This window comes from Haliotis rubra, unplaced genomic scaffold (genome assembly GCF_003918875.1).
Source record: "Haliotis rubra isolate DU_JTF1 unplaced genomic scaffold, ASM391887v1 Scf660, whole genome shotgun sequence".
Taxonomy (NCBI): Eukaryota; Metazoa; Mollusca; class Gastropoda; order Lepetellida; family Haliotidae; genus Haliotis; species Haliotis rubra.
In genome coordinates, this window is record NW_025767369.1 from 375143 (window position 1) to 386789 (window position 11647).

Genomic DNA, 11647 nt, shown 5'->3' on the forward strand with positions numbered 1-11647 from the left:
AGGGTTTACACACAGCTTGTGTACCAAGATATGTCATACTGTTGTACAGTTTTCATGTTCATGTATTCAACAGCAAATAAAGCAAATTGAAAACAATATATAAAAATGCAAGGGTTGTAAGTAAACCGGGACACTACAACGACACTGGACGAGTGGAGGAACTGTAAATATTCTCGCCAGCTGGATGTATGTAATAAGAAATCTGATCTAAACTGACTAAAAATATACCTTGGCCAGGTAAAGCCAACACACTATAAACGCCCTTTCCTTTGACACTAGTATGCAGTAGTGTGGTATGTTGTAATCCCGGTCACACGGTCCCTGTAAGGCTGCTGTGATATTACATATTTAACGATATACCCCTTGTCTCCTGATCTGCAGGGAGCAATGGCGTGCGGGCGATGGAGGGCGTACCTGGTGGTGTTGGGAGGTCTCATGGTTCATCTCACCCTGGGCACCGTGTATTCCTTCGGTGAGTTGCGCAAGCCTCTTTGGTCTGTACTGCTTTTTATAGGTCACATGGCGTACAAGATAAATCCTACTCAATCACCTTCGTGATATGCCACTGTACATCTGATGTCCTATTTTGTTGTGTGTACACAGTCAATGTTATACAACTATGCTTCACTACTATCTATCTATCTATCTATCTATCTATCTATCTATCTATCTATGGAAAAACGTATTAAGGGGTATATCCAGAATACATTACTCTGCAGCGCTTGAGACTCTGACTGAAAGTTAGTTGTTGTATGCTTCACAGAAGTAGTGTCTTCAGCTGTGATTTGAATGAGTCCAGGTCGTGGTTAGATCTCAGATGTTGTGGGACTTGATTCCACAATGTTGGTCCGGCAATTTGAAAATAGCTTATCGTGTTCTTTACATACGTTTTTGACGACATGTTATTGTTAGATGAAGGCAAATACGCATGTGACCCACTTAAAACGGATATTGCAAGGGCGGGTTGACGACTGTACCCTCGCGAACGACGAGCTCCTGAGTAATGGAGATATGCAAGTACCTGTGTTACCGGCGGATCATGATAACCCCTGTACATATCATGTAAGTCAGGGCGGTGGGGTAGCCTAATGGTTAAAGCGTTGGCTCGTCACGCCGAAGACCCAGGTTCGAATCCCCACATGGGCACAATATGTGAAGCCCATTTCTGGTGTCCCCCGCCGTGATGTTGCTGGAATATTGCTAAAAGCGGCGTAAAACCAAACTCAGTCAGTCAGTCGTGTAAGTCATAAAATCTACCACCTAGTTACTGTTTACCTCTATTGCATACACATAAGAATTACTTAAGCACAGCCTGGATTCTAGGCGGTTTATAGAAATCTGGCATAAACATGGAATCACACACGGAAAACACATGCTCTACACACAATGTCGTGCAAGCTGCTGAGAGCATGTTTCACGTGATGCAAAGAGGCCAAGCACATCGGGGTATAAATTTACTAGTTGCACAATGTAGACTACAGTTTTCTGAACATATTTCAAAGACAACAGAACCAAATATTCCCTTAGCAAGACAAAGACTTTCAGGAAATATTCGATGTCAAGTTATTGGCATGCATGACGCAGAGATGTCGTGTCCAAAAGTCGGTACCAACTTGAATATTATATTAACCAAGCGCTTATTAGCAAAATGTCGGTGAAGTATAGGATCGTCCAAGGCCGGGAAGATCGAAGAAGACTAACGACCGTGATGACGGAAGGTCCAGAAAGACCCAATCCTATTACCCTTGCTGAAGACCTGTATCAGCAATTGAGTCTGACTCTCCAACCAGATACTGATGATCCGATTAGACATTCCCGCCTCACAGACAGGCACAGACAAGAACGTGTGGTGCAGGTCTTCAACTAGGAAGACGTGTCGCTAGCTGCATTGGTGAGATGGAAGTTGCTAACTTCTGTTTTCGTTGTCGCGTATGCTGACGTCGTGGCGAACCATATCACCAGAAGACAATCCGTGCAGCTGAACCCTTTGGTGGTGGCTCAGTGATGGTGTGGGGTTGCGTTTCACATGACCACAACTTGGATTTGACTACTTTATCTGTGACAGTTAATGGGCAACAGGAAGAACTGGAAACAACCGTCTTGTCTCAATTTCATGACCATCCCTTGCCGTCGTCCGATGTTCATGATTGACACTGCTAGACTTCACAATTCTGGAGTCACCATTGTCTATATGCTCAACAAAGCTATCGAAACATTACCATGGCCACAAGGAGCCCCGATACGAACTCCATCAAATATCTTTTGGACTATCTTGGACTCCAAGTTCGAGCTGGAGATCCTCGAGGTCAAAGTTTGCAGGATCTGACGCAGGCACTCCACGAAGTATTCCAATGCCGATAATTTATATGTTGATGTATCTCCTCCCAATACTGGCAACGCTTGGTTGTGGGGAGACGTACAGATGTTACCTGTTACCTGTTACCTACATCACGTAATACTGTGGTCAGAAACAATCATTATTTGAGACCTGTGTAAGAATCAGATAGATGGCATAGTCATGGTTATCATACTTTCCGTCATTATTGATATTTAAAGTTCAACTTAGTTTCCGTAACTTGACTCCGTACTTCATGTTATTGATATTCGTTACAGAAGTAATAGATTTGTATTATTTCTGAATGCAGCGCAACCAGGGATTTAACACAATATTTTCTTATTAAACTGACGAGCCGATCATAGCTTCTATTGTTATTCTTTATTCATATCATATTCCCATGGTTTGATTCTACATGTTCAAGCTTGCACAGCAACATGGTGCTGAGTATGTCTAAGTTTACACAACAACATGACCTTCTGTAGTGTGTTTGTACTTATCATATGGAAAAGTTGGTTGAGCTTCATATAAATTCATCTGTATAAATCAGACCATAACAAGAGATTGTGATTGTATAGGTAACTTGACACCGTACTTGACGTCATACTTACGTAACAACACATCCAACCTCGACTATGGGACTACGGCGACAGTGTGTGGATCTACGCCTGCTGCCTGATGGGACAAGGAGCAGCCATCTTTCTTGGAGGAATCATCAGCCGAACCCTGGGCTTGAAACTCACAGTGCTGTTGGGGTCCTGGTTCATGAGGTAGCCTTGTAAAACATCTGATACTTCCTCACCACTATGACATTTATAAACATAAACACACATGGAGTGTCTTATAGAGGTATGGAGAAGATGATACCCATCCTTCGTGATTAAGAAATTTCGAGATTAGACAGGCGGTTGTTTGAGAAATTTAATCGAAAGAACTATTTTTTCTCTTCATGTCTATACGTCCACCTGCTCTGTTGTCTGTGAAGTATTGAAGGGATCTGATGGTGATGTTTTCTTAGAGAGTCAACTGAATGACAACAAACAGCATCCTCCTAGACTCTATTCGTACGTTGTTTACAATTAACATTATGAAGGAGATGTGATGTAGTAAAGTTATAACGTTCGCTCGTCAGGTTGTGAGCCCGGGTTCGAACCACAGCTTGGGTAAATGCGTAAAGCCCGTTCCTGATGTGTACCGCCATTTTGAATTTGATGTAACCCTTAACCCTAAAATATCTACACCACTTGGTATGTGAGTTACCCTGAGAGTTGAGGCTTTGGCTTACTGAGGCAACGCGGGAACAAGCTTCGCCAATGTTTTTCTTTCAGTGCTGGCGTGATATTGACGTACTTTACGGTGCAACATTCCTACATCGCAATCATTTTCACGTACGGCGTCATGAACGGAATTGGATGCGGTGTCGCCTATTCGCTACCAGTGGGATGTGCCATGAAGGTGATAATTTTGACTTTGGGATCAAATGGCCCCATAATACGCTGCCATAAACTTCATTCCGAAGGCACTCTTTCGATTCCAATCTCGCCCTTATTGGTTATATATTTTTTCACAGAATGACTCTGGGAATTTACAGGTTTGGTTCAGAATTTTAAACTTGATATGTGACAACTTAATCACTGGTCGGTGTTAGATCAAACTCAGTCACTAATGTGTGTACCTGTATGGTTGTCAGTGGATGCCAGAACGGAAGGGTCTAGCTGGGGGTCTGGTGGTGGCAGGATTCGGAGGAGGAGCCTTCATCTTTAACCTGATCCAGACAGCCTTCATCAACCCAGACAATCTGTCACCGGATGTCACCGTCAACGGCGAACAGTGAGTTTTTTTCAGCCACCAACATCCTCCCCCTCTGCAGTTTTCGCAGTATAAACAGGCTCTTCAGAAATACAGCTGAATTGGAAGAGAGATTAGTCATGTCATTTGAGGCTGAAGTCACAATTTTTTTATGTGTTGCGATTGCACTGCAGCAATATCTACTTCAAACTATTGTCTGATCTCATTTAGAGGTATTTCGTGTGGAAGCAATGTTTCGTAAAATAAAAAAGCGTTATGCATGAATGAATGTAGGAGAATGTAAGATCTCGTGGATAACAAGCTTGTTTACCAGAATCAAACTAAGACGACACGAAAGAGTAACTATACCAGGGTGACTTGGGTCGAAAATACTTCCAGGCAGTCAAGTGACTTCATTACGAAATTGAAATGAAATGCATCCACCAGGCCTAGTCCGATTAGTTACAAATATCAGTTTTACGACAAGCATGGGTTGGTTTAGATCAATGCCCTTGTGGTTCTCCCTCCTCGTCTTGTGTTCAGCTACTTCAGTCAGCCGGAGCTGCTACAGAGGGTACCCTGGGTGTTCGTGCTGACAGGGGGAATATACGCCACCATGCAGCTGGTGGGCGTCCTCCTCATCGCTGACCCCCCGACACAGGAGGTAGGCCACGGGTATACACATCATCCTGTTCATCATTACCACGGCGCCACGTCCATCGTCGGCACAGCCATTAACATCATCGTGTACATCGCCATTATCATCACCTGCAAACTGCAGTTTTCTTTTGCGTGTAGAATACATCTCGGGAAGCCGGTGTTGTTAAAGGTGTGACTGAAGTACGTTGTAGGTGGGTCATAGCAGTATGTAAATTAGCTTCTCATCATTTAACGATGTGATGTGTGGAACACAGGGTTGCCGGAATTTAAACACCATCCAGTGTACTCAGCAGTCAGGAGCTTCCTCGTCCTCGTCCTTAAAGCGTTCGATCGTCACAGAGAAAACCCAGGTTCGATTCCTGGCATGGGTACAGAGTGTAAAGCCCATGTCTGATGACATTCCTGGAATACCACTAACGCGGCTTAAAACTCACTCACTCACTCCTTAACAGTGAGGGGACAATACAAAATATGCTGGTTTTGTCCTCTGTTCCTAGCTAAAGCCAAAATATGAATGGGTTTGTCATGTCAATGTTGCAAAACATGTGTTTTTTTTTTTTTTCTTTAACGGGCGTCCCAAAACATTCTAAGTAAATCAAAACTTTCCACGTTTTTAATCGTAGAATATGTGTTTTGATGTATGGCTAACTGTGTCTAAATTGCTAACAGCTGAAGAGATGTTGGAAATGCAGCTAGGGAATCATGCAGGACGCAAATGTACTGTAAGTCCCCATGGTCCCTAGTAGGGTGATCTACCTTCAGTTGTTGGCGATCTATAGCCTGTTTTACATTGTCTTGTCATTTCTAGTTAAACTGTTTTAGATTTAATTACTAGTTTTAAATGGATATCTGTGATACACTAGTAGTTTTACTGTTCTTCGTCAACAGGGTTTTCATTTCTAATTTTATTGATCTATAATATAATGATTAATTGTTCTCGTCACGATATGGCTGTAATATTGCCGATGTGACTATAAATATTAACTCACGCACTCATTCCTTATTGGGCACGTGTGGGCCACTAGGCAAGTCTCATACGGAAATACTCTTAAAACTGCTGCTAATGCTCTATTGCTCGAGATTCATTTCCTCTTTCAATGCCACCATTCATGTGTCTGATTTGTCTGATGTGCGTGTTCTAGGAAGTCAAGACTATATCTGAACCTGAACTCTCCAACAGCAAAGCCATCGACAGGAGCGACACCACAGCCAACAACAACAGCGATGATGGAGACGTCACGTGTGTGGACCCAAAAGAAGGAAGTGGGTAGGCATTCTGCATTATCTGCTTGACGATCACATATACAGATGTGTCAAACTATCCATATATACTGAGTCAAAAAAGAAACTTCACAAATGTAATTTGAAAAATAATGAATAATTTTTCTCTGATGATACATCTATGTATCCGAAATGGGATCCCTATCTTTCGACTCTAGAAACACATTAGCAAAACACACTCAGACCCATCCATTCCTCGTGCAAATGACGTTAGTGCCAAATCAGGTTTTCAGATCTTCGCATCGAAGTTTTCTTCATATGCACGTGTTTGCACTGGCCTCAAGAATTGAAAAAACACTTTTAAACCACAGTTCTAACGGTACCTGAAATGCCACGATTGTCAAATGTGCAACGTGAACGTGCCGTTGGCATGTTGCAAGCGGGAAGATCAGTTATTGACGTCGCAAGAGCAATGGGATGCAGCCGTCGTACTGTGTATGACTTGCGAGGTCGTCTACAACAAACTGGGACCACTTCTGATCGCCCAAGGTCGGGTCGTCCACGTGTGACGTCACGAGCAGAAGACAGTCAAATCGTCCTACGTCACCTACGTGACAGATTTCTGCCGGCTACACGAACCAGGGCTGAGATGTTTAGAGGTCGACTGTCCTCACAGACCTTTCGAAATCGGTTGCGGGCTGCCAATCTCCATTCTCGACGTCCAAATCGTGGGCCAATATTAATAATATAGATCATTTGTAATGCGCTTGACTCCACAACACTAGGCCATGCTCTAAGCGCAAACACAAGACAGTCAGTAGCGAAGAAAAAGAAATGTCTTTAGATGAGATTTGAAACTTGAGAGAGTTGGAGCAGATTTGATGTCTGTAGGGAGAGAGTTCGACAGGCAAGCAGCTGAATGTTTGAAGGATTTGATGTCTGTAGGCAGAGAGGACGTAGGGTGAGACAGGCTTGGAGAAGAGTGGAGCAGTTCCATTTAGTGCTTGGTAAGTTAGAGCTCGACCATGACTTTTGAAGGATCTATGTCCGTGAAAGTTTTGAGTTTGCAGTCTGTATGGTCAGGTAATACCACAACATTGCAAGTGATTGATCGGCAGATCTGAGAATGTTCCTGAGGTGGTGGTGGCGCCGTTTCATCAACATCCTCTGCTGTGGGCACAACGTCACCTCCGATGAGGACGAAGGGTGAGATGAACAGGTTTACCCTCAGAGGGCTTGGGAGATGAACGGTATGCCCAAGTGGAGCAGTTCCATTTAGTGCTTGGTAAGTTAGAGTTAAACAGTTCATGATAAACTCTACCGCGATGTTCTTTCCCTGGCACTGTCAGTGTATCGATTACATCACGCAGATCTCAGCAATGAAATAATGACAATTTAACCTTCTAACCATCTCTTGTTCTTTTATAGTGCCCTGAAGAAAGAATGTGAAGTTTCTTTTTTGACTCAGTATATATTACTCATAGTACACTACAGGACATAGTAGCATCATATTAAGCTAAATACCAGTAATTCAGCATTTATTTGTCTCCTGAATGTCCATTAGGATACTAGTCGAGTTTCACTGGTTGCACGAGTATGGTATGCGTGTGTGTGTGTTTGTTCGGGCACCATACTCACTGGCGTAGTTCATGCACATGGAGAACACATAATCATTTTCTAGCATTCATGATCAGGTGTTTATAAACACAATTTTGTTTCAACTGTAAATAAGGGTCAGGCAATGCCAGGGCTAATAGTCAACGACTACGTCCAGCGGGTAGGATGAAGTTGCCTCGCTTTCAAATGTTTATCTTAACATATTATTGTCGTTGCGGAGGCCACGGGATGGTCACCCGCGTGATACCTCACGCCCGCAGGACAGCTACATTGGCAGCATTCACCCTCCACGTAAATTGATCTGCCCAATGGACCGTCAGGTACGCCTAACTATCACCTGTAATTAACTGATTTAAACATGCTTTATTGGCAGTGTCGATGACAGTATGAGTCCCTTGCAGATGTTAAAGACTCGGTCGTTCTACACACTATGGGTGTGTTTCCTGCTGAACGGTCAGGGTGTGGTCTTCTTGGCGGGACTCTACAAGGTAACCTGGCGACTGGTGGAAAATTCAGAAATATGTTGTTCGTCCATTGAGAGAGTAAATTGTTCACTGTTCTTCTTTTAGATGTGTTTGTCCGGGAGACATTTAAGCAGAGTCGACCAGCCTCCCGCAGATAGGTACATGGTCGTTCCCTCAAGAAATACACGACCATGTTTCCATGTTTATAACACATAAACGTAAAACCAAGCTGGTCTCTGAATAAAAGCGGCCGCGGTTCAAAACAAAGACCAATTTTACGTTGACACGGGATAACTGCATCAGATGCAAGTGTTTTCACAGATGGGCCACAACAGGAAATGTTATTCTTACATCTGCCATAATACTTACATCTGCCATATACAGGGACCCAGTCATACAATTTGCTAGCAACTGTCGCTTGGCGCTAGCTGGAAACATAGAGCATGCTTGATTGTACCTATAATTTTTTTGCAATATTAGATTAGATGCCAGTGTAGGTAGTAGCTGCTCGAATATTCGTAGACGCAAAGCAAAATAACATTTCAATTGAGTGTAGAAAGATCGATGGTGAACACATTCGCACATATTGCGTATAAGTGGTTTGTTTTCTTTGCTGGATTGTCTATTTTTGAATCATACAATGTACAATGATGTCACAAATACCAAAATCAAAGAGAAAGTCTTCCAAATACCACGTTCGTTTTTATTTAAGTATCTGGTTGTCTTCTTTCCAGGATTACGGGCAAACATTCATCCAAAATGATGTGTTCCTGGCAGTGTCTGGAGCCTTCGCGGCTGTCTTCAACTTCTCAGGACGGATGTTCTGGGGATTCCTTGCAGACCGGTATTCATTCAAGGTTAGTTTGGCATAGGTGGATGTGCGACTTACATTGTCTGAATCAATCCATTATGCATGTAGATTCTTGCTCTTGGAAAGGTTACATTTGTTGTTGTGAAACGCCACTCACAGAAAGATTGAAGCTCTATGTTTTTTTTATTTGGACAAAGGAAACTACATTTGGGATTAGAATTTATTCAGAGAGGTTTATAATTGCATCTCTGATTAGGAAAGAGGTAATTTGCACGACTTGTTTTGGCACTATCTTGAATTTTCAAAATGTTCTCTGTAAAACTCCGTCATAAACAGCTTATACAGGTACTGTGTTTCTACACCCTTTCTGTAGGCCATATGGGCGTGTCTCGCTAGATCCTACCCTATTACTATCTAAAACGGTCTTTCGAAGCGAGACACGCTCCTATGTTCAATGTTAGATATATATTCCCCAGACAGCCATGATGTGTTTGTGCACGTCATTCTCCTGCCTGATCATCACATTCAACGCCACTCGTCTGGGCAAGGAGCCTCTGTACTTCATCTATGTGTGTCTCCTGTTCGGCACCCTGTCGGGGAACTATGCGCTCTTCTCCGTCGCTGCGGCCAGATCGTTCGGGGAGAAGCATTACCCCATCAATTATGGTCTGTTGTTCACATCTCAGGTAAGACTAAATATGGCTAATATAGGCAATTTAAAACAGCATGTATCACTATTTTATTTCCAAGGTGTAATAGATTTATTCAGTCTTTCGTGATGGAGCTGGAACGTTACTGTAGAATAATGACACAGGACAATCTTTCTTCTTTACAACTCATTGAACCTCGGTTGTTACATTTGTGACGCGGAAGACATAAATTGTGGACATGATACCAACAGCAGTTAGTTAACTGAAAAATCCCGACGATGGATGAGCTCCGCAACCTTTGCAAAAGATTGTCTGTCATGTTGGTGTAATGCCTGTGTCTTCCTGTGAACTGACAAGCTGATTCCACATTACACTGCAGACCATCACAGCACCACTGGGGGCAGTCTTGGCGTCTCAGCTCAAGACACAGATTGGCTGGTTTGGAATGTTTAGCATGATTGCAGGCTTTTCCTTCTTGAGTAAGTGAGAATGTTCACCTAGCCGCCAGCTTCCTAGATAGTCCCAGGCAAAACTATCCAGGGTAAAACTATGATCGTCACGTTTTTCTCGACGTAATGCGTAATCCAATTACAGCAACTTTCCCCACCACTCTTTGAAAAGCAAACTCTTACGTAAAGTACAGAACAGATTCTACCACTTTGGGGTGGGGTGGAGGGTGTTGGGGTGGGTGTGTGGGTGTGTGGGTGTGATTATGTTTCTGGAAACGAACCCACACTCTGTTTTGTTACGAGCCTCTTTTGAATCTTTATAAAATCACTGTATGTAACGCAATAGCGACACTGTGTTAACATATGCTACACCGCCATATGTCATCTTCATAAAGCAATGTCACAAGCGTGTGGTCCCTTCATCTCGCATGATGACTGGCTTGTGATAACTACTGTATAAAAATGTTATAACTTATATTGTACTTGTGTTTACTTTTTACCTCACTTACCTTCTTGTATTGATGTATTGTATTTGTATTGACAGGTTTGCTCCTCATAACAACGTTCAGTGTGAAGAACAGTAAAGACCAACAGACCTAGTGACCTGCTGGACATTACATAACACTCGGACAACGTTACTAGTTGGAATTAGCCCGTTTCCTCGGATCCCGTATATTCGGAAACCCCACCTTCCGGGCGATTTTTAGGTGAAACGAAACTTGCCGTCAGTAATTGTACTCGCTTAGCCGCGCTTCCGGACCCGGACGGGGAGTTTTCAAACCATTCCCACAGATTTCCGTTGAAAACTGATCCTGTTATCCGGACGGATTCATTTTCCATCTCTCTCGGCAGGCGTTTGATGTGAATTGATTAATTACCCATCAAAATGCTATGGACGCGTGTCACTTCAGTCGTTAATTAGGATTTGGCAGGTGTGAGAACATCTCATCAGTTACGAAAACACATGTTAATTAGGATTAGGATTAACTACATTGTAATTGTATCATACATGAATAAATTTTCAATATACATCTTCAATACATTTTGCTTGTTTGATCCAGTTAACCGGGCGTTATCCGGGCGATTTCCGAGTGTATCCAAAATGTCCGGATAAACGGGGTTCGGCTCTATATCTTCTCCTACCCTTGGCAATGCGTCAGTCGAGACATGTGATCAGCGTGATGTCTGTCCGTCGAGTACCATCTGACTGAGTACCTTGGTAGTAAGATAGACAATATGATCCTTTTGATAAATCGAGATGTGTGATATTCTGCATTTACTACGACATTATATGATGAATTATGAGGTGTATTAAAGTTGATTTTCTTGTCAATAGGGTGGAATCTTCATATGTGGTATGTATAGGAACAATCCTTGATGTTGTCAGAGAAGAGTCACGTGTTGCATGACATGTCTTTAGTGAATACTGAATGCAACACATACAAATGTTCCCCATGGACCTTGTAACATGGAACCTGTAGAGTATCATTCGAAGATATATATTCCCTGGACCCCGTAAAAACAGTTCTATAACAAATTATATTTTTCTGCTGGTCACGAATTACGATAAACAGTGTATGTGACACGTCTAGACGTCTTCTGTTAACAATGAGGTTTTTCTCTGATCAGAGGAACTCAGGAGGAATGTGTCT

General features: G+C 42.7%; 1 protein-coding gene across 1 annotated transcript; it reads left to right on the forward strand.

The window, feature by feature from the left end:
• Positions 1-281: 281 nt before the first annotated feature.
• LOC124257469 (oxalate:formate antiporter-like) lies at positions 282-11285 on the forward strand. Its single transcript, XM_046691537.1, has 11 exons — positions 282-472; positions 2914-3105; positions 3664-3790; positions 4026-4165; positions 4667-4787; positions 5926-6050; positions 7995-8109; positions 8820-8942; positions 9373-9582; positions 9926-10025; positions 10540-11285. The coding sequence occupies exons 2-11, from the start codon at positions 3014-3016 to the stop codon at positions 10593-10595; spliced, it is 1209 nt and encodes a 402-aa protein (XP_046547493.1). The 5' UTR covers positions 282-472; positions 2914-3013; the 3' UTR covers positions 10596-11285.
• Positions 11286-11647: the final 362 nt, after the last annotated feature.

Excerpts from the sequence above, each read along its gene's own strand:
- LOC124257469 (XM_046691537.1), top strand. The coding sequence starts at position 3,014 with ATGGGACAAGGAGCAGCCATCTTTCTTGGAGGAATCATCAGCCGAACC. Across the intron at positions 4,166-4,666 it reads GTCACCGTCAACGGCGAACA|CTACTTCAGTCAGCCGGAGC; the intron begins GTGAGTTTTTTT and ends TCTTGTGTTCAG. Across the intron at positions 4,788-5,925 it reads CTGACCCCCCGACACAGGAG|GAAGTCAAGACTATATCTGA; the intron begins GTAGGCCACGGG and ends TGCGTGTTCTAG.